At 58.7% G+C, this 25,082-nt stretch overlaps 1 protein-coding gene across 1 annotated transcript; it reads left to right on the top strand.

Moving 5' to 3' along the window:
• The first annotated feature begins 3 nt into the window (after positions 1-3).
• Positions 4-2,522, top strand: NKX2-5 (NK2 homeobox 5). Its single transcript, XM_054588945.1, has 2 exons — positions 4-334; positions 1,882-2,522. The coding sequence occupies exons 1-2, from the start codon at positions 4-6 to the stop codon at positions 2,520-2,522; spliced, it is 972 nt and encodes a 323-aa protein (XP_054444920.1).
• Positions 2,523-25,082: the final 22,560 nt, after the last annotated feature.

Below are 25,082 nucleotides of genomic sequence, written 5' to 3'. Positions count from 1 at the left end.
ACCATGTTCCCCAGCCCTGCGCTCACACCCACGCCGTTCTCGGTCAAAGACATCCTGAACCTGGAGCAGCAGCAGCGCAGCCTGGCCTCCGGGGAGCTCTCGGCGCGCCTGGAGGCCACCCTGGCGCCCGCCTCCTGCATGCTGGCCGCCTTCAAGCCCGAGGCCTACGCGGGGCCCGAGGCCTCCGGGCCCAGCCTCCCCGAGCTGCGCGCCGAGCTGGGCCCCGCGCCCTCGCCGGCCAAGTGCGCGCCTCCCTTCTCAGCCGCGCCCGCCTTCTACCCGCGGGCCTACGGCGACCCCGACCCAGCCAAGGACCTTCGAGCGGATAAAAAAGGTGAGGAGGAAACACAAGACCCTTCTCCCTTCTGAGTGGATGTTGTCCCCAAACCCCGCTGCCAAGAAACTCTGGCCTGGATGGGGGAGGCTCGAGCGCCCGGGGACGAGGGCCGAGCACAGGGGGCTGGGAGTGCGAGAAGGGACCGCGCGACAGGGCCCTGGCACCCCGGGGCCATCGGAGGTTTAGAGAAAATTCTGGGTCAAGATGTTCAGAAACAAGAGGCCAAGTAACTTTTTTGGCCTAACAAAGCCCCAGGCAGCAGCAGCCTTACTCCTGGATCTGTAACGAAGTTAAGCAATCGATTTGTGGTGGCCGACAAAACAGAGAGATTCTCTGTAACAGCGTTCTTTAAAAATCTCTTTTGGATAAACGAGGTCTTTTTCAGGACCTGAGGAAAATCGATAAACAAATTAAAATGCTGCACAACAGACACGCTTTTGCGCACAATTGGAGGAGGGTCCAGGACCTTCCGGACCCAACCGTAACCCACGTTCCAGGGGCTTTTCCTCCTTTGTTCCAGGAGAGTGGAATCTTGGGAACGAGGGCCTCGATTTTAAAACCGGGACACGGCGTACTCTCAGGAATCTGACTTACTGTCTATCGTTTTCCAGCAAAATTTCCCCCTGCGCTCAGGGCCGAGACAAACGTTCTCCTCTGGAAAAAGTTAGGGCAGATGGCGCAAAAGGTGCGGGGCAGTAGAGGAGATGCCTGGGGAGGTGGCCTAATCACCGCGCGCGCCCTCCCAGAGGCGGGGGAGGCTGGCCCGTCGCGGAAGAGGGCACATCGGTGACACCTTGGCTCAACGCGGGGTCCGCGAAAGCCCGGGGAGACCAGGGGCGCCGAGAGAAGGGCCGCTGCGGGCCCAGAGGGCATCTCCCCTGAGCCTAGAAAGGCTTGTCTAAGAACACAGAGAAGGCCAGAGCAGACGCTGGCGGGCACGGCGGGCCGAAGTGCTTGCTACCAGTCGGGATTCCAATTCAAGCTCGCGGGCCGGTCGGGTTCTGAGGACGCCCACCCGCCCCTCGGCCTCTGGCCGCTGCGCAAACTCCGCGCCGGTTGCGCGGGGGCCTTAGATCACCAAACCAACATCTCTCTGCGTTCTGTTTCTATGGTTCCGTAATTTTGAGATAATGTGACCGACCCTGGGGTGAGGCCTCGGTCTCCCTTCATCTAACCAAAGTAGGCCTATTCTAATTCACCCCAGCGCATACCCGATTTTATTTTCTTTGCAGCCTGAAATCTTAAGTCACTGTCCATCCCCTGCACCGCAGGGTGAACTGCCCGAGGGCAAGGACGGGTTTTGTTTTGTTCTCCAGTGCCTAGAGCCATGCCTGGCACATAGTAGGCATTCAACAAATGCTAACTGACTGGCGAGTGGAAACCGAGCGGTCCCTGGTGCTCAGTGCGTGGGCACAGTGAGCCGCAGCCAAGCTGGGCTCTCCAGGCAGGACAGAGTGGCGCCAACTAGGGCCCATTACCGCGCGGGCGCTGCGCGGGTCAGGCCGTTCTGACCCAGCGTCTCTCTGCCTCTCTGTGCCCCTCAGAGCTGTGCGCGCTGCAGAAGGCCGTGGAGCTGGAGAAGCCGGAGGCGGACAGCGCGGAGCGGCCCCGGGCCCGGCGGCGGAGGAAGCCGCGCGTGCTTTTCTCGCAGGCGCAGGTCTACGAGCTGGAGCGGCGCTTCAAGCAGCAGCGGTACCTCTCGGCCCCCGAGCGCGACCAGCTGGCCAGCGTGCTGAAGCTCACGTCCACACAGGTCAAGATCTGGTTCCAGAACCGGCGCTACAAGTGCAAGCGGCAGCGGCAGGACCAAACTCTGGAGCTGGTGGGGCTGCCCCCGCCGCCGCCGCCGCCCGCCCGCAGGATCGCGGTGCCCGTGCTGGTGCGCGATGGCAAGCCCTGCCTAGGGGACTCGGCGCCCTACGCGCCAGCCTACGGCGTGGGCCTCAACGCCTACGGCTATAACGCGTACCCCGCCTACCCGGGCTACGGTGGCGCGGCCTGCAGCCCAGGCTACAGCTGCGCCGCCGCCTACCCGGCTGGGCCGCCCCCCGCGCAGTCGGCCACGGCCGCGGCGAACAACAACTTCGTGAACTTCGGCGTCGGGGACTTGAACGCGGTGCAGAGCCCCGGGATTCCGCAGGGCAACTCGGGAGTATCTACACTGCACGGTATCCGAGCCTGGTAGGGAAGGGACCTGCCTGGGGCGCTCCCGCCGGATCCCACCGCTATCGAAGGGCACTGGCCCTCGGGGGAAGGGAGGGCTCCCCACACGCTCCTGCGGCCCTGCCCTCGGTTTTCACGTTCACTGTCGCAGAGGCCTCGGGGCTTTTCCCACCTCACGTGCCTTTGTCCCTACGCACGGGAGAGTTTGTAGCCGAGTTTACGCAACTTGCGGTGAATGGTCCCGCACCCTGGTGCCTTAGCCCCCGGCCGAAGCGCGTTCTCCGAGCGCCCCTGGGCATCCCCAACGGGGACGAACACTGGCCAGCTGGGCCTGGGATCCCGGGCGCCCCGGGCCTACGATCGGGCCGCCTTTCCAGAGCCGGTGCCTGAGCCTGGGCCCGGCGCCCGGGTACTTGCTGCCTTGCCGCCGCCCACCCACCCGTATTTATGTTTTTACCTGTTGCTGTAAGTAATGAGAATCCCCTTCCCATTAAAGAGAGTGCGCTGACCCGCATGTGTGCTTCTTTCAGCTGCGGTGGCTTCAGACACTGAATTTCCGGGGCAGAAGCTGCCCCTGCTGGTCTTGAGCTGCAAGCATGAGCGCTCACTGAGCAAATCCGTGACACCACTAAAGCCATGCTGGGTCCCTTGTTGGGCACTTTCCGGGATTGTCCTTTGTAATCTTCAACAACCCAGAAAGGTGGTCCTATTTTAAAAGGCTAGTGGACTGAGCCTTGGAGAGGTTTGATGACTTGCCTGGGACAAATAGCTAGTACTGGTAGAACTAAGGTTCGGTGTTGGGTCTCACTTCAGAGATGGAGGCCACCTGTCCAGAGCTCCCAACCACACCTCCTCGAACCCTACTATGTGCTCTTCCAAGTGCTGGGCATTACCTGGAGAGCAAGTGGACTCTGGGGCCCTCTGGAATGGAAGGGGCCATAACTCATCCCACTTAGTGGGGGGGGGGGCGGTGAAGCCTTGATCCGTTTTACAGATGAAAAGCCCAGAACCAAAGCCCTTGTCAAGCTTCTCAGAACCCTCCAGCCCAGCGGGACTCCGAGGGAAGCCCCGGGGGTGCTGTGGCTGGAGTCTCACCAGCTGCTCAGCTGGGCTGAGAGCAGAAGTTGGACCACAAAGAGATGTCCTATGGTCCACAGGCCACGCTTACCCCAGCAGTGGTTAGGCCACGTGATTTTACGTGGTTAGGGAACCTGCTTCCTCAACGAACCCATGTCCTCCTCGTCTCTGGGCATTTAACGACATTCACCCTGGTCCTGATGAACGAATACTATTGCTGTACAGGGTTTACAGAAGAGAAAGCTGAGACAAGGCCACATCACGCTAAAAGCCCTCTGGCTGTGGGACCTGCCCACTGCCTGCCTCCGATTTCTTGTCTGTACCAGGAAGATAGCAAGAATCTGGCGCCCTGCGCCCAGGTCCTGCCAGTGCACAGGTGCTGGGGCCTGGCTGCCTGCTCCTCTGTCCACCGGCCCCAGCGCTGGGAGGAACGACTGGCTCTTAAAAAGGGAGGAAAGCCGAAGGGAGTCAGGGCTTTGAGTTTTCGCAGAATAAGGGTCTTCTGTGAATCTTTCCGGGAAGCGCTGGGCTAACCGCCGAGGGCAGGAGACATCGGGTGGGAAGAGCGCTGGGTCGCAGTCTCAACATCGCTCCTCGCGTTCAGGGACCGAGTGCGGCTCTGTGTGCCGCTGCCGGGGTAGGAGTCGCCAAGCCCGGCCTGGCGCTGCCCTATTGTGGCACTGGGCACTGGGACTACACTGTGCTGCCCTGCGCCAGTCACGCTGTGTAATCTCCGCATCGGTGCTACCCCCAAGCTCGCCCCCGCCGCACGCGGGGGAGGAGACAACGCCAGGAGATTGAGAGAGAGCCGCACAAGGCGCTGCGTCTCGCCAGGCAGGGAGCAGGGGCGGGGGCTGCCGGCGGCCCACCCTCGCAGGGCCGCGGGCTGGGCTGCGAGAATGCAGGGGAAAGGGCTGAGCTCGGGCCTGCGTCCTGGGCTCCGACTTGAATCCCCACGGTGGCAAGGTCCGAGCCAGGTTTGCGAGGGCCAGGGGGAGGAGGCTGTGTTCAGCTCCTGGGCCTAGAATCCGGCTGCGAGCCCAGCCCCGTGCACGTTGAGCGCTCTCTGCTCGTCTCGGTGGTGCGCCCCGCGGTCCCTTCTCCATGAAGAGCACCCTGAGGCTCCACCAAGCCACCGGGCCAGTTCTAAGCGGGCTGCACTCTCCCCGCAGACAGCCCCGGCCTCGTGGCCTTGGCAGGCAGCCTCACTCATGCAACCGCGGGGAGCATTTCCCCGGCTTGGCACTGTTAACCAGCTAGAGGTATTTGCCCACGGCCTCTGGGGGCCCGCACACCGGTGGGCCTTCCTCGTCTCACACTGGCCTGCAGTCCTGTCGGAAGCACCATTTCTGTCAGTTAGCCTTATCCCCCGAGAGGAACCTCCTATGGCACCTGCCTCTGTGCCACCCCTCAGGGACCAGCTGAGTGACACCCAAGGTCTCTCACAGATGGATGACAATGGCCGGCTGGCACTGGGCGCGCCAAATGCCAGGGCTAAATGCTTTACAGTTGTCTAATCTAATCCATTTTACTATGCAAGCCAGGAAACTGAGGACCAGAGGTCAATTGACGGTCAAGGTCACACATATTCTGAGAGCTGAGCTGGGGAGCCCACCCCCCACACACTGAAGGGCGGAGGGGGAGTGACTTGCGGGGGCTCGGAGGGGGGCGTGTTTGAGAAACAGCGTTTAGAAAAGATGCGGAGGGGCCCTGCTTGGGGTCACCGTCCCAGGCGACCCCGCTCTGCCCAGGGCGGTGAGGGTCTCAGGCTTCACATCCATTGTGGCGCCAACCATGGTGCGGGGCGCTCTGGGAAGCGCCCACGGCCTTCGGGCTTTGGGCGCTCAGGGTCAGGAGTATCTTAAATTAACACCCCTGCGTTTATACAGCAATCCCATCCCAAATTGAATCGGGAGTGTTTGTTTGGTTTTTCAATCATTATATAAGCGACGCGTGCAGAGTGAGAAAACGCAGCCAGGGCAGAGCAGTGGGGAACAAACGGGGACCGCGGGCGCCTCCCCGGAGGCAAAGCTCGCGGAGGCTGGGGTGTCGCAGACGGCTGTGTGCGCATGCCCGGAGCGCCAAGGGGCCGGCCGGGGACTAGTTTCATCTAACAATTAAAAAAATCAAACAAGCACACGCGATGCATAAAAAATCGTGAGAGCTAAACTGTGACGTTATAAAGAAAGAAGCTGGGGTCGGGCCATCGGGGGCGGGCAGAGGACAGCCAAGGCTGGGGGTCTGGGAATGGAGAGACCGGGCCACCGTGCCTCTCCCCAACTCCACCCCCACCTGCCTGTAAGCCCTCTCGCTTCCTGACAGCATTCCCGTCCAGCTAAGCAGGTGTAGCCAGATCAGGATAGCTTCCATCTTTTTATGTTGTATCGAGTTCCCCTTAAATCGATCGATACTGCGTATCTCAATACCTGTATTTAAAAAAACACCAAGAACCTGCCAGCCCACCGCAGGCCTGCGAACTGGACAGTAGCCAGAAGCCGGCCCTTCCAGGGCTGGGCCCCACCCCCCTCCTCCGGGAAGTGTTCCAGGCTCAGGGCGGCTCCTGGACACACGAGGGGACAGCCCTTGCAGCCCCCAGGTGTTGCTGACTCCCCTCTAGGCGGGGCTCCTGGAAACAGGGGATGGTGGCTTGGATTTCATTTATTTATCGCTCACGGAGCTTAGCAAATGCCAGGCACTGTCCTCAGCTCCTTCCAAGGTGAACCCAACCCCTCTAACCCTCCCTCACACCTTTGAGGAAACAGGTGACTCAATCACAGACCCAGAGAGGAGGAGTAACTTGCCCAAGGCCACAGGGCTGGGCAGTTCCACCGCTTGCTTAAAAGGCCGGGCAGACTGGCTCCCTCCTGAGTCCCAGAGCACGGTGTCTTTCCATCCCCAGCTCAAAGAGGAGACATCAGGACAAATTTAATCGATTTATCAATTGATTACAGAGTACAGTAATACCGTTAGCTAACAAGTCTGTAAAGACTTTTTGTGTGTGAGGCGTAGTAAGCCCAGCAGGTAGGCACAATTCTTCTTCACTCGGGGCACAGAGAGACAGGACTCACCCAAGACCTCACAGTGGGGAGGGGGGCAGCTGGGGTCCGGCGGGGGGGGGGCAGTCTGGCCCCTTTGCCCCCCTCCGCTGCCTCCCAGGAGAGCTTACTGAGGTGAGCAGGCCTGCCACGCTGGTCACCCGAGCCACCACGGGTTTCCCACCCACGCGTGGGAAAAGGGTGCAGCTCCCTGTCTCTCTGTTCAGACTTACTCCGTGCCAGGCTCCAGGCTACATGTGGGCCCTGCCGATCTCATGCTGTCATTTCCCAAAGAGGGCACTGAATTGCAAAAAAGCTAAGGACATTGCCTACCTGAGCCACTCCGGTGGTGTGGGCTGGGGGTGCGGGGTGGGGGGAGGGGTCGCCCTTGACTCCAGATGGTTCCGCCGGAGCCCTGGCTCTTTGAACTGCTCCCAGCACTGCTCAGACTTGCAGACACGAGCTGCCGGAGGCCGGGACACACTCAAACCCCTGCCCCCCGCCCCAGGCTCCCACGAACCGCACTCCCCAGGGAGGGGCTGCCAAACCACGTTGTCACCAGGTGACTCTCATCATCTGGCCAGTTGGAGAAGCGGCTCGCACAGGCCCCAGACCCTCGGGCTCCGGGGCAGCGGGAGTCAGGTTTCCCTCCCTGGGCCCTGCGGGCTCTTCCATCCCAGGCGGGCGCCTGCGTGTTTGCTGTCATCCAGCGGCTACAGCCCCAGCCCGGCAGCCTGGGGGTCCCCGGCAGGGGTGGAGGGAAGCGGAGGGGGAGAGGTTGGGAGAGGTCCTCTGGGACACTCCTGTCTTGGCTGGACCAGAGTCATCCCTGTGGCTTACGCAGCCCAGGGCCTGGCAGTGCCATATAGGACAAGAGAGGGATTTGTGGGGACTGTTCAGTCAGTCCGTCTGTTCTGGGGTCCCTCAGGCAGGGAAGCAGGGGCAAACCCGCCTCCATGGGGGTTTCCAGTGCGCCGGGCCCCAGCCCTCTATCTGCGTGGGGTCCTCAAAGTCTCATAATCAGCGGATCACCCCGGACTCCGCTTTACAGATGAAGAAAGTGAGGCTTGAAGAGTTTTCATCGTTTGCCGTGTTCCACGATTAGGCAGCAGCCCAGCTGAGCTCTAACACCAAACCCTCCTATTTCCTATACTCCCCCGGCCACCCCTGGCCCATCCATCGCCCATGTGCAGAAATCTCATTGGCAACACTGGCTCACGCCAGCTCCGCCTCTCCCCCCAGACTGGTCTCCTCTGTCCTCAGCTTTTTGGGGGAGATTTGTCCCTCAGCCGGACACGCTTCTGCCTCAGTGCCTTTGCGCTGGCGGCTCTCTTCACCCATCAGCGAAGTGCAGCTCTGCAAGGCCATTTCATTGTAAAACGAAACAATAAATATCACAGAAGATGTGGGGTTTTAATTTTAAAATAGACAAAGGACGTGAACAGACATTTCTCCAAAGGATATACAAATAGCCAATAAGCACATAAAAAGATACTCAGCATCACTAATTATTAGGGAAATGTGAATCAAAGCTGCTGTGAGATGCCATTTCACAACCGTTAGGGTGGCTACTATTAAAAAAAAACAAACAGAAAATAACAAGGACTGGAGAAACAGGAACCTTTATGCAGCGCTTGTGGGTATGTAAGACGGTGACAATATGTGAGGGCCAATAGGGCGGTTCCTCAAAAAATGAAATAGGGAGTAGCCACATGGCCCCGCAATTCCATTTCTGGGTCCACAGCCCAAAGAAGTAAAAGCAGGGACCCAAACAGACAGTCATAGACCAACGTTCATAGCGACATTACTCACAATAGCTAAGAGGCAGAAGCAACCCATGTCCCTTGATGGATGAGTGGATAAACAAAATGTGGCACCGGCCCATAATGAAATAGTACTCAGCCTTCAAAAGGAAGGAAGTTTTGACACAGGCTACAATGTGGAGGAACCTTGACGGCATTATGTTCAATGAAATAAGCCAGACACAAACTGACAAGTGCGGGATGGTTCCACTCATAGGAGGTCCCGAGGGGAGTCAAATTCACAGAGACAGAAAGCAGGCTGGTGGGCCCGAGGGGCTGGCGGTGGGGGAGGGGAGGGAGCGTTTCCTGGGGACAGAGTTCCAGTTCGGGGAGATGAGGGCGTTCTGGAGGTGGGGGTGGGGCCCGCAGTCACGTGCGCGCACTCGCTGCCCCTGACCTGCAGGCCGGAAAAAGGGTTTAAACGGTCAACATTATGTTATAGATATATATTACCACAATTTAAAAAAATGAGGTCCCACATTTTTTTTTTTTTTTGAAAAAAAGAAAGAAAAAGAGGAAGACTTTCTGGAAGCTGAGGAAAGCCTCCGCGCACTTACACCCCAGGCGAGAGGCGGGAGAGGACCGGCAGGGCCAGCCATTAACTGAAGACGGAGAAAATCAGGGGCGTGAGGAGGAGAAACCGCTCCCAAGAGAGGGGTCGGCCATCGAGTGACCTCGGGAAGACTGAGGAAGCTCTCCCAAGCCAGGCTGTGGCGGCAGGGACCAAGGAAGTCCCGTGCGGTGACACAGCCTCGCCAGGGAAAAGCTGATGCCCCTGAACTCCTCGTCAGCTCAGAATCCATGTTTGTCCCTGTTAGGACTTAGTATGTGTATGTGGCGATAGCCAGGTCCGTGAGATAAAAGAAGAACGTTTTCAAAACTTGCTCTCATTTGAGACCTGTGTGTAGTACGTGCCCATTATAAGGCCGCCCCTACCTCACCCCGGCCCGGACCCCTGTCTTCAGAAAACAAGGAGTCCCAGTTTGTGCAAGAGTCACCCCCCGCTAGCGCAGCGGTTCCCAAACGTTTCCGTCTCAGGAACACTTCACGCTTCTTAAAGTTATTGAGGATTTCAAAGGGCTTTAGTCTGGGTCAGATCTATCTATCAATATTGATCATATTAGAAATTAAAAGTGCTACTTTTTAAAAATAGTCCATTGGTTCATTTTAAAATGGCAATAAGCTCATTACCTGATGTCTGCATAGAAGATGAGCAGACAGAACAGGAGGCGTTAATACTCGGACAAGCAGAAGCAAACATTGATGTTAGATGGGTGGTTTTAGAAAAAGGAGACCGCAACGCCGCTACCAGACCACAACACCTTCTAAGTAGGGGATTTAAACGGAGTGAGAGTGTGGCAACCTCCAGAAAATGCAAATTTCAGCCCGTTGAAGGTTTTTCCAGCTACGTGATATCTCTTGGCTTGGGTGGTAGTTACATGGGCATTGCTTTATTACTGTAAGTAAAGGTTCACATATGTGTTTTATTCCTCATTCTGTCTGTACAACTAACGATTTTTAAGTGTTTAGAAAAATGTCCCAAAGCACCAGAGGTGGGGGCGTGGGGGGGCGGAGGAGTAAGGCAGGGGGCTGGCGAGGTGAGCCTCACACGCGGGACCGGTTGGCTCATGGGTCCCAGGTCTCCACGCACCGGTACAGGCGTCACGTCCACACCCGCGCTTCCCTGACTCTTGACTTCGGGCCGGCCGTGGCACTTGCTATGAGGGATGGGACGCTGGCAGGTGTGACCTGGGCAGAGTCTTGGCATGAGCTTTTGGTGGGGGGGCCTTGCTGTCTCGGGCCTCTGCCACCGCCACGGGGAGAAGCTGCTCCACAGGCCCCAGTCTGGGGGGATGAGAGATGTCGGAGCAGGCCAAGCCCCCAGCCTCAGCCAGACTCCCGCGCAGGGATGTGGGGAAGAGAAAAACGGCTGATTTTCAGCCACTGGACTGGTGCGTGGGTGTGGGGGTGCCTCCCAGCGTCCCGGTGGATTTAACTAGGGGGAAGCCGCGGGGAGAAGCAGGGATTTAGACAGGGACCGAGAAGCCAGCTGGATGAGCGCCACCTCCGGGTCGGGGGAGAGTGGCTCTTCGCCCCGAGTCTCCCCACGCAGCAGGCGTGGTGGCACCAAGTTTGTCCTCCTGCGGGCGCCTGACGTGACCGCACTCCCCTCCACCCCCCACCTTACAGTTAGCGTGGCCTTGGGACTTGGGAGTGGGAGCCATTTTACCTGGCACCTCCAGGTGACAGCGTTGTGAGCCAGGCACCACCACGTCCCTCACTTCCCCTCTGCCAGGGAGCCTCAGTCCCGCCCAGTTCTCTCCACTGTCCCCGCCCCCACCTAGGTCCAGGCTCCTGTAGCCCTGCCCGGTGACCACAGTGGCCTCCCAGCCATCCTCCTCTTCTCCTGTGCCAGGCAGAGGAGCGGCCCCCAGCCCTGTCTTCGTCCCAGAGCTTGGAATATGCCACTTCATAGGGCGAAACAACACATACCCACAGGTGCAGGTGGGGTTAGGTTAAGGACCTCGAGGAGGGAAGGTGATTCTGGATTATGGGGGGCTGGCATCCCCCATCCCCAGGGTCCTTATAAGAGGCAGCGCCTCTTGGAACTAGAAAAGGCACTTCCAGCGGGACTCAGCCCCGCAGACCCTTTGATCTTAGACCCCCCAACCTCCAGAACTGGAAGATAATAGATGCGTGTTGTTTTAAGCCACTGAGTTTGTGGAAACAGAAAATGAACACAGTTCTCTACAGTCCATTCTCCACCCGGTGGCCAGAGGAATCTACCAAAATCCAGAACTTGGAGGCTGTCACTTGCCTGCACAAGGCCCTGCAGGGGTCCCCGCTGCTGGGGGTGGGTCGGGATTCTGAACTTCCCACCTGGGCACCAAGCCCTGCCCGCTGCTCCGGCCCTGCCCTCACTCCAGCCACGCTGGCCTCGCCTGCGCCCCTTCCTGCAGACGCACCCACACACCTGGCTGCGGCCTGGGTTCGGAGCCCAGGCGTCAGGTCTGCGGCTGCGCACCCCCAGACTGCGCGCCACAGGCTCAGCGACCCCGCGACCCTAGTCCACGGTCACGGCACTGCCGGCATCACACAGAGCCGTCACGCTGTAGAAGGATACCGCCGCTAAAGCCTCAGCTGGCAGGACACAGAGACTCAGGGGCAGAGCCAGGACAGAGTTGGGGCCCCGGGCAGGCAGTTCCGGAGCCCGTCCTTTCGTTGGGCACCGGAGTCGGCCGCTTCTGCGGACACCACTGCCTGGCACACACGAGGTGGCCAATGAACACGTCGCCCATGAGTGGCTGTTGTCTAGAGAGCAGCCACAGGGCTGAGCTCGCGGTGGGCCCGCAGACCACAGCTGCATCAGTTAAAGAAAACACCCCGGTGAAAATCATTAGGTGACAACACGAAATGATGGGGCCATCTACGGCCCAGCTGTTCCCTGTGCCACCCCGTCCCCATCAAGGGTAAAGCCCCTTAGAACTGAAACGGAGCCCCTCCTGTTTACAGACCAGGAGGGGCCATCGGCCTCACGGGAGAGTGAGGCCTTTCAGACCTGACAGCGCCCCCATCAAGGGAATGAACTGTTGGCTCCTGAAGGAATCGTCTTCAAAGCCCAGGGCCTGGCTTCGGCTTGGCTGTGCGAGGAGCTGCCGGCGCCCGACTCCCACCGACCAGGTGGCTGGGCCCCATCTCCCGGGTGGGATGGGGGCTGGCCCCCCGCAGCTGTTGGAGCTGTGGGCTGACACCCAGCGGCTGGGGCGCCTCCTCTCCCTCTTTCATCCGCAGCCTCTGGGGCCTGTGGTCCAGAGTCAAGTGCGGGGTGAGCCGCAGGGGCGGTGGCAGGGGAGGCCTGGACAGCCATTAGCTCCACGCCCAGGCACTTGCTCCTTTTCATGTTCCTGATCGTTTTACCAGAAGGACGGTGGACGTTGCTCGGAGCTGTCCTCGGGGGCTCACCTCGTCGGCGGGCGTGGGCACGCGAGGTGTTTTCAACACCGCGGCTCCATGCGCTCTGCCGCCTGGACACGGATGGGGTTAGGACGGCCAGGGGGTAGGACAGACAGCAGAGCATGGTGGCGGGGGACACCAGAAGCCGGAGACTAGGAGCCAGAACATTCTGTCGAGTGAAGAAGAAGCCCTTGGACTTGTCAGGTTTCTTTGCCAGCTGGGAGGCAGGCAGATAGGGCACCAGAAAAGTGGGGCGTTGCTCTTATGGACAAAAGATGCCTCTCCCCCAGCTTGCAAGACGATGAACTTGGACCGGGATGTCTGTCTGGCATTAACAGTGGGGTTATATGCTTTCTTCTTTTTGAATTTTTACAATGACCAGATATTTCCTTGAAAAACTGAAAAAGTACATTTTATGTTGAAAAACCAAAAAATGTCTGTCCTTGCAAGGATACTCCGAACAACCCTAGCGGGTGCTCAACACAGCATTTGGTAGACGTCTTTCCCTCAGGGCAAAAATCGGCCCGTGAGCCGGGGGCACCCCTACCCCAGCCCAGCCTCTGGGGGCTGTTGGCAGACAGAAGACCAGCAGCTCACCCTGTCCCTAAGAGCCAGACACTGACCTTGGAGCTGGTGACCGGCCAGTCACTTGACCTTTAGGCTTTCCTATCAGGCAGACTTGTGAGCAGCAAGTGAGCTGATGTGTGTACGAGCCCCCAGCCGGGGTCCCGCACCTACACAGCAACCAGAAGCCGTGAAAGTCATGGGTTGGATTGGAAACCGGAACTCAAGCCAGCCTGTCACTCCAGTCCCAGCCTGTCACTCCAGTCCTAGCTTCGCCATTTCTGCCTCAGCGCTCCTGGGGTTGTTTACTTCCTGTTTCCCATTAGGACCGCTTCGGTCGACCCCCTGCTTTTCCTTACCTGATCCTGAACAACAATACCTGTGAAATCTCAGCACTGACGTGCCAGTTACACTTCCCAACAGCCTGCAAAAATAAGTGCAAAAAGGTTGAAACATAAACTGTTTTCTGTGTACCACCTACAACGAACGGTCTGTGACGCCCGCGGGCCTGCGAAGCACATGGTAGGACAAGCCGCTGTTCCCCGTGCTGAGCTCCGCCCACTTCCAAACAGGGTCGCTGGTGCTCTGGCGGGTCATGATACAGCAGGGACAAGAGTCCTGCCACAGGGAGGTCACAATGTCCTTATTCAAAATTCTATCACGCTGTCCTGTCACCAGGGCCGAGGTCGTCCGCTGGTTGTGTTGGGCCCAGGCTGGGTTAATTTCCTTTTAATGAACACAATGTATGGGATTTTCATGACTAGTTATGTGATGGCTGTGAAGGTTACATCAGGAGCTCAGGAAATGCCTTGTCGCTTCTCCTCACCATAAGAGCAAGGTGAATTGTTTTGTTTTGTTTTGTTACTCAGCATTATTGCAGCCATAACTCACTGATACATAGAGAAACAAATTCTAAATAGTGTAAGATGACACAGCAGGTACTGTAATAGCAGAAGAACAATTACAGGAGCCAGAACATGAACCCAGGCAGCCTGACTTGTGAACCCAAGCTTTAGCCTTCGTTCCTCCCCTTCGCCCAATCCCTCCCTTTGGCCCAGTGCTTGGTAAACTCTTGGTGAAGGAGGTGGCCCATTGGAGCTCAGGGGCCACCTCTAAATATGCCTCACCCTGGGGCCTTGTCAACCTTCACCAGCCATCTGCAGAGTCTCCTCACCTGGAACCTATAAAAAGGCTTCTGTGGGCTTCAGCCCCCTGGGTCCCTCTCCACCTGCCCATAGCCAGGATGAGGCCTATTCCCACCCCTATTGCCACCCAGCCCAGCCCAGCCTCGGTCCCATTCTCTAACTTCCGTAGAGCCCAGCCCTGGTGGCTGGACTGGCCACACCCTCCAGCCACAGGCATGCAGGGCCCACGACTGACCCGTCCTGGGACAAGGCCTGTGGGCCAGACCAGGACCTGCTGTCTGGGGGACAACAAAGGAAGATGCAGGGAGGTCTCCTGGAAGGGACCGACAGCTAGTGTCCCGGCTCTGCATCATGACACCTTGGGCAGCCCACTCTACCTCTCTGAGCCTTGACCTCCCCAACCGCAAAACAGGGCTAATAGAGCCCTACACTGTGTCGTGAGGAGGGTAAAACGCAGTAATGCAGGTTCTCCGCAAACGTCAGCTCTCCTCCACTTTCCGTGGGCCCGTATCTCACGCAGGAGACTGGGCCTAAGGCAGCTTCAGTCTGAGCCCCCAAAGCTGAGACCCCTCACAGACAATCCTGGGCAGGTGCAACTGGGTTGGGGGGGTGGGTAGAGCACCAGCTCTGGGTAGAGCGCCAGCAGCCCCGAGCGCTGCCTACCAGCTGTGTGCCCTGGGCCGATAGAAGGGAGGCCCCAGAACAGTGCCTGGCACAGAGCAGGTGCTCATCAAACTCAGCGGCAGAGCCCCGCCGGGCCCCGGTTCCTGCAGGCATCGTCGGGGTCCTGACGTCTCACCTCACAGGGCTGCGGTGGGGGCCCTTGGACATGGAAGCGCTCACGCCATGGCAGTTGTTAAAGAATTTAGAGAGCACTGAGTGGGCTGATGTCATTCAGCAGAAAGATATTACGTGTCTGCTGCGTCTGTTCCCTGGCCCGCGGCCGGCCGGCAGGGCTGATTTTCACACGAGGGTTTGCCAAGTGTGCGGGCCCGCTCTGTTGTCGCTGGGCCCTGGTGACCTTGGCCGTGTTCAGAGACCAGAAAGAAAAGGTGCAGCGGGCAAGATAGGCCTGGAAAGGGGAAGGTCGGCGAGCCTGGCTCGGGTGTCTGCGACTGTCTCACAGCTGGGAACGGTCGGGGGGGGCCGGGCCCCGCTTTCATGTTGCTCTATATTTACCGCCCACCGGCCGGCGCGGGGGCCGCTGTGTGCTGACTCCTGCCCAGCGCCTCCCTGGCTCCCTGAGCACCCTTATCGCCGGGCACGGACGCCTTATCTCCTGAAAGGCTCAGGCGGCAATTTTGCTTTCAGGTTGGAACCTCCACAAATCAACATCCCAATGCTACGCGATAGCCTGTGGCCGCAGCCACCTCCCTGGTCCACTCCCTGGGACTCTGTCTCTCCACAGTGGTTCACAGGGAGCTTTCCGATACCTTTTTTTCCCTCCAGTGAGTCACTATTCATTCATTCACTCATGCACGCACTCAGCCCACGTTTGAGTTATGGTGCTGGAGGCTGGGGATACGTGTTAATAAGATACACAAGGAGCCCTGGCTCGTGTGGCTCAGTGGATTCAGCACCGACCTGCAAACCAAAGGGTCGCCGGTTCGATTCCCAGTCAAGGCACATGCCTGGGTTGTGGACCAGGTCCCCAGTAGGGGGTATGCGAGGGACAACCACACATTGATATCTCTCTCTCTCTCTCTTTCTCCCTCCCTTCCCCTCTCTCTAAAAATAAAAATAAATTAAAAACCCTTCTAAAAAAAAGATACACAAGGAGAATGCCCCACCTGGAGCTTATAGTGAATAAAATAATGACACGTGTAAGTGAGTGCCGCCATCTGCAGGGACAACAGGAAGACAAGAAAAGGCAGGAACACCAAAGCTCACGGTGTAGTCGATGGACTGGGGCCCCCCGAGACGCCCCCTGCCAGGCTGACCTTGACTCTCACCCTTGCCCTGCTGGCTCAGAGCATCCTGGGAGCAAAGCCTCATCTCCAGGGCGGACTTATGTCATCCCAGATGTCATGGGTTTTATGGATTGCGTTGTGTCTCCCAGAAAGCTATGGGAAGTCCTAACCCTCAGGACCTCAGAATGTGACCTTACTTGAAAATAGGGTCGCTGCGGATGTGACTAGTTAAGATGAGGCCTTTAAGGGGAGCCCTCATTCACTGTGACCGGTGTCCTTGTGAAAAGGGTGAATGGACACAGAGGCAGACACGCACCGAGAAAATACTGTGAAGATACAGAGCGGGAGGACGGGCATGGGACGATGCGGTCAAAGGGCGGAGTGACGTGGCTACAAGCCAAGAAATGGCCAAGACGGCCTGCAAGCCAGGAAGCTAGAAGGAGCGAGGGGGGCTCTGCCCTAGAGCCATCGAGGGGAGCGCGGCCCTGCCGAGACCTGGACTTCAGACTTCTTGCCTCCAGGACTGTGCGACAATGATGTTCCATTGTTTTAAGCCACCTACACATGCTCCAAAATACTTAGGGAGCAACTACTGTGTGCAGACACTGTGTTAGGTCCTGGGGACACACCTGGAGGCCTGGAGGCCGGAGGTGGCAGGACCAGGGCCACCACCCACACGGAGGGGCGTCTGCGGGCGGAAGGGACCTGGAGGCAGGGGAGCAGAGGACGCACTGCGTCCCGACAGACAGAGCAGGGGGGCTGTGAGGGGAGGCCTCGGGCGCGGCCCTCTCCCCGCTCCTGCGCGCCGGGTGGCCCCTCACAGTACACGCTGGGCCTCCCTGCCCCAGGTGGCCCTGGTGGGAACGTGGGGCGTCCCCAACACTCTTCATTCACGTTTACAGCAAGGGCCTCGCTGCAGGGCCACCGTGCGGGCGTTCTGTTTGCAAGGCGCGTTTGCCAGGCCCCGTCTCATGTGTTTACCGCACACCTTGCCCACGTGAAAGCCTCTGGGGTTAAGATTATTGAAAATGTTCCACCTACCAACTGTGGTTGTAACAAACCACCCCCAACCTAGTGGCGTGAAACAACCATGTAAGGCTTCTGTGGGTCAAATATTCAGAGGAAGCCCAGGTGGGTGACTGGTCTCAATATCACAAGGCCTGGGGCCTCGGGGGCGAGGAGGCTGGAACAGCCCGGGGGCTGGAATCCTCTGGAGCTTTCTTCACTCACTCATCAGGTGCCTGGGCTGCGACGACTCGGCCGGAACTGACCACCCAGGCGTCTGCGATGGCGCCTCTGCGTGGCTTGGGCTTCCTCACGGCATGGCGGCCTCGGATCAGCTGAACCCCTTACATAGCAGCTCCCATCTCCAAGGGCAAGGGTTCCAGGAGCTGCATGGCCTTGTATCAGTTAACTTGGGAAGCCGTGCATGATCGTCTCCGCTGCACACTCTTGATCAAAGCACTCCCCAGCCTTCCAACCTTCAAGGGGAAGGACGTGGAGCCTCTGGGCACAGACACAGGCCCCTCCTCCAGGGGACAAGTAAGAGTCAAAGATTCTTTGATTCACGAAGATTCAAAGATTCACGTTTCAAAACCACCACAGCCAATCACACCTGCTAGGTAGGAAGCCGGGCTTTCCTTGGGTCTGGGTTTGGGGCCCACCTCGCCCTCCCTCCAAGTGCAAGACAAGCCTGCGTCCCCGCTTTCTGCGGCCGCCTGAGCTTTCCCCGGCTGGCAGAACGCCCTCACACAAGGGTGCCACCCACTGGCCAGCTGCGGGCCTGAGGGCTGTGACAGCCAGAGGGCCGCTCTTGTCTAACTCCCAAAGGTACCATCCGGGCGGGTGGCATCCCAGAATTGCTCCTCAAAAGGCGCAGAGCTACCCAGGGAAATGCAGGCACCCTCCTGGCACCACGGGCTCTCGCCTGAGGATGCTGTCCCCTCACCCCCTGCTGATGACCCGGCCACCTGTCTCCTACCCCTGAACCCTGCTCTGCTGGAGGCTGCCCAGACGCCCCAGCTGGGGCTTCAAAGCTGGGTGGATTGAGTGGCCCTAAGCATGGGAATCAGAGCTGCTTGCATTTTTGTAGAGTTCCCGCCCAAATTCATAACTCTGCTCGGGACAGCTGAGCCCCGTCGGCTCCCTTGAAGGGCCGCCTTTGAAGCCAGCGGTGGGGCGCTGAGCGAGGGGGAGGCCGGGGCCACACCTGGAAGGGCCACTCTGTTAAAAGGACCCATGAACACGGCCGGGGGGTGGGGGGCAAGAGGAGAGGCAGGGAGGATGCACTCCTGCCGCCAGCGACCTCTGCTCCCTGACAAAACGGATGACCGTGGGCGCAGAGGGGACTGAGAGTCCGGAAACAAAGATCCTTCTCACTTCAGTTGACGAGCTGCAGCCAGACCTGCTCCCTGTGGACAGTGACGGCTGGAGGGAGAGGACCCTGGCCCGCGGGAGGCGGGAGCTCTCCATTCCTTCCTCCCTCGTTCCTGTGTTCTTTCCCTGCCGGCTCCGCACCGGCGGTGACCCGGTGGCCGGGGCCAACCCCAGCCCTGGGTCCCCTGATCATCAACCCGCCGAGCGCACACCCAAGCGGCACACAGCGGTCTCGCCACACGGTGACGTTTCTGCGGGAAACTGCGGCAGCAAGAGTGGCCTGGGCGCGTCTCCCCGGGCTTCGGAAAAATTCCCCACGCCTTCCTTCCCGCCTCGCCACCCTGATGAAAACAGGAATCACAGAGAGTGGGAACATATTTCACGGGAAATGTGAACAAAACCTTTTCAGGAGTTCGACTGAGTGGCGCTCCAGGACTGCGGCCTTGGGGACAGGCCGCGGGCTCACGGCCCCTGAGGTGCCCCCGTTAGTGACAGAAGCTTCGAGCTGCGAGCTCCGAGCAGCAACGGTGGCCAGAAACGCTGCCTTCACAGCCCAAGTAAGTGGTGAAAGACAAAGCTCTCAAAAATGGTTTTGCCACCTCAAACACTTTACAATGGTCAAGATTACATTTTAAGAATCTCTGTCTTCTTTTTGTTTTTGGCAATTATAATGTGGGAACCTTTTAGGATTTTGAATCCAGGCGCACGTCCCTTCCTATCGAGTATTTCAAAACAATGACGAAGCTATAACCTGCAGAACACTCATACGTGGCCAAGAGGGTGGCCTGCAGGTGACACAGTTGCCCCTAATGGGGACACATTGGCCACACTGGCAGGGGAAGTGTCTGTCTGAAGATGGAGACTCAAGCCGGCGGCCTGGAGCTGGGTCTGCGGTGGCTCCTGTCCCCGTCCTTCCCTCCCCCTGCAGCTTCCGAATACCGAGGACACAGGCCCCCAGCCCCATGGCCGTGGCCCACTCAGGCGGCGGGAACTCTGTGGCTGGCTGACGTCCAGGAGGCAGGACATGCCACCGAGGCCCACGGCGCTCCTGAGGCCTTTGGGGCGCTGCAGAGCCACCTTCAGGCCCCGCCTGCTCACCGGGGCCTCCCTAAAGCTGCCCACGTCTGCGGGCTGCCCCGAGGACGGGCGTGCCAGCATCCCAGGCACACCTGAGTGTTGGGAGAAGCACACCTGTGAGCTGGGCACAGGCTGGGGACTCTGGCATAGAGAACAACACGAGCCCCGCCGAGCACCTACAACCTGGCTTGGGAAGCAAACCATTGCCAACTGCATGGAAGCACCAAGACACAGCGTCTTATAGTAAGAAATGTGGGTTTGGCCTCCGGGCCCCAGGCCGCACTCAGGAGAGGCGCGGCTTCGGGCCACGGGAAGTGCTCTGCGGGCCCCCTCAGTGCACAGAGCTCCCCTGCCCCCAACCCCCGACGAGAGAATCGCTATGATTTCTCATCTCTCTCAGTAACCCCCACTCCCGGAACCTGCTCCCAACCTTGTCTTCTAAATAGCCTTGTTGATTCTGCTATTCCCTTCCCATGTTAGACTACATGATGAAGTTCTACAGAAATTCCTATCAGGACATTATTTACTTATTTGGGGAGTTGCGTGGGATTGAGAGACAAATTTGGGAGAACACTTGGCCTTGTTAGAACTGTGAGTCTTCCTCTCCGTGGGTCCCTAGTTGTGCTTTAGATTGCTGTATTCTTTTAATGCTCTTTATTGTTTTTTTTTAAACACATTTCTATAATTTCCTCCATAAAGTTCAGGCCCAGCCCAAGGCCTCTCTGACTCATTCCTGAGTTTCTTTTCTTTCTGCTCTTAAATGTGTAATTTTTAAGATGTGTTTTCAGTGTGTTGCTTGTATTAGGAACGCATTTTTTTTTCTATATTGATTTTATCTCCAGAAACCCTGCTGAATGATAATGATGAGAATAATAATAATAATAATAGTAGTAGTAGTAGTCTCATTGGACTTTTCCATATAACCGATGATATTGTTCACAAATAAATAAAACCAACAAAGGCAGTTTGTTTCTCTCCCAAACTGTCCTCATTCTGAATAAAACCCCTAGAGAACCACGAGCCCCCGGGAAGGCTGCCACTGTCCCCAGCCCGTTGCGAGCGGCGCCACACGGGCGCACTGAGGCCGGCAGAGGTCCTGGCGCCCGGCTTCTTCGCTCTTGGCCACTGGCCGCGGTTCGGCAGGCACCCCTCGCCCTCCCTCTGCGCTCAGGTGGCGCCCGGCCTGGGGCCAGAGCCCGTGCTGAAGCCCAGGGCAGGCTTACGGCTGAGAAGGGTGGAATCCCGGACGCTGGGGCAATGCTACTACTGCCAGCTCTCGGTGAGACCAGGTCACAGTCGAGTGGGCAGCCGGTGGCAAAGGGAGAACCGAGGCACGAGGGCCAAGCCCCTGCACGGGGCCTGGGGCCTTGGCAGGGAGAGGGGGGACGGACGCTGCTCCGCTGCCGGCCACACGGACGCGGAGGGCTCCTCTCCGGGAGCCTTGCTGGGGCGGGGCTGGCGAGCCAGGTCCCTCCCTCTTGTCTCTCCTCCCCAACACACAGGGGCCACACTGGTAAGGACACTTTGGGTTGCAAATAATGGAAACCCAAAGTGAAAAAAGTTAATTTTCGGCTGACCTCCATTGGAAAACCAGAGATAGATCCAACTTCAGGCATGGCTGGATCCAGAGACTCAGAAGACACTGCCTCTTCGTGCCTCTGTCTCTCAGCTCTCCTCTTGGGCAGCACCCCCGGCGCCCGCCACCATGAAGACGGCTCCCCAGGAGCTCAGGATCCTTTCCTCCGAGGTTGCTGGTCCCAGACAAAGAGAATGCCCCCTTCCAAAGAAGTGCAGCGAGCATCCCAGGCCTGAGGTGCAGGGGCCTGGCTTTGGTCGTGGGAACCGCTCAGCAAGCCCGTCACTCAACCCTGACAGTCCAGGTCACATGTCCAGCCCTGGCGCTGCGGCTAGGTCACCATGTGGACGGGCTGGGGCAGGGTGGCTCCCCAGAGGATCCTGGGGGCTCTTCCCAGGTGAGGGAGAAGGGGTGTGGGGCAGGCAGACAGGACATTTGCCTCTTAATTGAGGGCTGAGGGACATTGCTTCCCTCCTCAAGGGAGGAGCGTGCGGGTCCTTCTCCCAGACCACCCCTAACACAGCCAAGTCACCTCCTTGGCCCTGAGCTGGCCCCATGCCCCGGTCCCTACAGAAAGGAGGGAAGGACTTCAGGTTAGCCAGGGGCACCCTCAAGCTCTGCTCTCACCTACCAGCTCCATCACCGCTAAAGCGCGCAAGAGAGAAAGCACTTCTTAGGGCGCTAAGATGCACAAGGGAAAACAGCGACCTGTGAGTGGAGTCTTTCAGGTCAGAGGAACTGGCTGTGTTCTGGTTGGAGGGCTGATAAAATCCCGGGTGGCTGATGGTGTCTGCTCAAGGGTGTTTCTGCTATGCTTTCCAGGTTTGGGGTCCAGAAAATGGTTAAAAATCGGTCAGTTGCTGCCACATTCCTTGAAGGCCCCCGGATTACAGATCCGCATTTGTTCCTGAGAGGGGCTGAAGGCAACGCCTGCGCTGCTGGGCAGAAGCGTTTGAAGTCAGGGTGACGCTGGGTAACATGAGCAGCGCGGCTGAAAGATGGGTGTAAATATTATCCCTGAGAGCTCACCTTCCTATGCAAATCCATTTTCCAGAGGGAAGATGTTTGCGATCTCGCTTCTGACCTGGGTGAGGCCGCGCTCTGAACACGGGTGCGCAAATATCTGAGTGCCCGCTTTCGGTCCCTTCGGGGATAGACCCAGAAGGGGGATGGCTGGATCACGGGTAATTCTATGTTTAATTTTTGTATTTTTGAGGGACCGCCATACGGTCTTCCCCAGTAAATCCCTTTTTATTGCTTTGTAAAACGTAAGTCTCCTTTCTCAGCAGCCCCCTCTGCCCGCCTCTCCCTGCCCGTCTCAGGCAAACCCCTTGACGGAAGGGTCCACATTCACCGCCTGCCTTTGCCAGCTGCCTCCTGCCCTCCACCCCCGGAAACCACGCTGGTGAGTCAGCGGGCACCCCGTCTCTGCTCAGACCTCGGCCTCCTGGCCGCCCCCCGCCGCCCCCAGCATCCTCGCCAGTGCTCCCCCCGCCCCCCCGCCTCCGCAGCTCTGTCTGCTGGTCCCTCCTCCCACCCCCACAGCCCGCACCCCACCCGACAGCGCCATCCTGACCGGAGTCAGACACCAGCCCTCTCTCCCACACCCTCTGCAGGAGCCCCTGTGTGAGCACCAGGCTTGGGTTCTGTCCTTGAACGCGCCCAGCGCCCCTAAGAGGCCAGTGCCATGGGGCTGTCCCTGTGTCCTACATGAGGGAGCGACAGAGCCCGGCCGGGGGGCCGAGGGCCAGGAAGGGTGCAATTCGAACCCAGCCTCTCCGCCACCAAAGGCGACATTTATGGGGGAAGGCAGAGACAAATGTATTTTAAAAAATAAATTAATTTTTAAAAAAAGACCACATTTGGACGGCTGTGCACTGAGGCCCGTAGAAAACGCCAGGGCCGGAACGGTCCCGCAGGCCCTGGGGCTTGGCTGCTGGGGACTGAGGGCAGGAGCTGATAACACCCACCGCTCCCCTCACCCCAGCCCTCATTCCTGACAGCGTGGCTGAAACTCCTATCTGGTATCTCTTAGATTAGTCCCCAGCTATTTTTATTCTGCCCTTGCTCAGGGAAGACACTCAGCTTGGGCGAACCCTCAGGCAGGGCCCCGGGGAGCCCGTCAGGAGCCGAGGAAGGAAACAGCTTATTCACTGTCTTCTTCTGCCTTAGAAGCACCTCCACCCCAACGGTGTCACCTGCTGTATCGCCTGGAGCAGGGCCCTCTGGCTCCCTGAGCTCCTGACACAAAGGACTGACACCTTCTTTTCACAGCACTGTTGACCTGCATCTGCTGGAGTCTCAGCTTCTGGGAGAGCGGGGAGGAGGCGTGAAGAAGAGGGGCGTAGGGAAGGGAAAGGGAAAGAACAGGGGAGGGGGCGTCGAGCTGAGAGGGAAGGCTGGGGCAGGGCCTACGGTGAGAGGCGGGAGCCTCGGACCCCTGAATGGCGCTGGGGAGGGGTCTGCAGTGGCCTCCCACTTTGGAACTATGTATGCTCACCCCCAGGATGTTAAAGCCGTGGGGACACGGGTGGCCTTGTCCTTGAGAGACTGTATAGGGGAGAAGAGGGAAGATCCAGGCCGTCCAGCGTCGAGGGCTGAGCAGGAGGTGAAGGAGGGAGAGTGAGCAGCAGCTGTCGAGGAGCCAGAGGCAAACAAGGGAGTGTTGCGGTCACAGGTCTCTGGGAAGAGCCGGCGGCCAGCGGGCCCGCCGCTGCTGAAACGAGGAGAGTGGGGGCAAACGTGCTCCAGATGGGCAGCCTGGAGGTCACCGAAGACCTTGGCAAGGCCTGTCTCGGCGACATTGATGGTAGCCGAAGGCAGACTGAGGGGGACGGGGAGTGGGGGTGAGGGAGCGGAGCCGTGCGCAGGGGCCGGGCAGTGAAATGTCCTGGCCCAGAGGAAGCTCTTTCCCTCCAGAGCCTCTGTGGCAGCAGGACACAGGCACCAGGACACAGAGCATGGGCTCTGGCCCCAGACCAGGCCACCGGTACTGTCCTTAAGGGCGGGGCCTCACATCTCTGTGTCATCCCCAGGTGTCTAACACACAGCGGGAACCTGACCAATATTAGATGTTTTTTGTCATGTGCAAGGGAATATCCCCGAAAGAAGCCTCACACGTCTGTGACTTCCTGCGAGGCCAGGTTTGGTAGGGGAGACCACCCCAGGAAGCCAGTAGAGGCACACGCAGGTCACGCACCCAGAGGGGGAGCTTACAGGATAGAAGCGAGCAGAACGAGTGCCTGCCGTGGAGTCCTGTGCGCTGGCCGTGTCTGCGGGTGGAGAGGCGGGCGTCGGTCTCAAGCCAGGTGGCTGCAGAGGTGGCATGTGTCCGGCGCAGGGGAAGTCCGGCAGGGCTCCGCACAGGACCCCGGGCACAGCTGAGCTCGAGTGGTGGGCGGTCGGAGCTCTGAGTTCTTACAGCCCATGGCGGGCAGACAGGTCCCACTCAGACGGAGTCCTTATCCAGTGTCCGGACTTGCAGTTGTGGCCATTCTAGGCCCTTCCTGAGGGCACTTCCCTTACACCCGTTACCTCCGTCTTGACACAGCCCTTGACATAACTGTCATGGCCGAGAGGGACTCCATATTGATTGTCAAAGGCGTCCGAAAAGTCCGCTCTGATCGTGCTGTGTCCACTTTTGATGGCGATGGCAGTGATGACAATGATGAAGAAGATGATGAAAAACAGATTCTTGAAGATAAAGCAGATCTCTTGCTGTGGGGATTAAAAGAACAGACTCCCCAGGAAGCGGAGCAAGTCAGGGCGCCTGCTGGGGCTCTGGCCGCCCCGCAGCCCTGCTGGCCGGCTGCTCTGCTCTCTCGGTTCTTACCTCGTCCCTATCTATACCCAGATCTCTGGGCCATCCCATCCGACCCACTGACTGTAAGTTCCACAGGACAGAGACCTCCCAACTTGCACCTCGTGCCCGGACGAGTCTCCCAAACTTCAGACGGACACAGCCACCGGCCCCCTGTGCCCGCGAAGTGGCTGTCTGACGTCCTAAACCCAGTGTCCAGCATCCAACTCCCCATCTTCTTTCGCCTTTGGTTACTCAGGCCAAAAA

Source organism: Pteronotus mesoamericanus, unplaced genomic scaffold (assembly GCF_021234165.1).
Source record: "Pteronotus mesoamericanus isolate MK-2021 breed Mesoamerican mustached bat unplaced genomic scaffold, CSHL_Meso_final contig_1, whole genome shotgun sequence".
NCBI lineage: Eukaryota > Metazoa > Chordata > Mammalia > Chiroptera > Mormoopidae > Pteronotus > Pteronotus mesoamericanus.
Note: the sequence above shows the minus strand (reverse complement) of the source record. Positions and strands in the feature narration are given on the sequence as shown.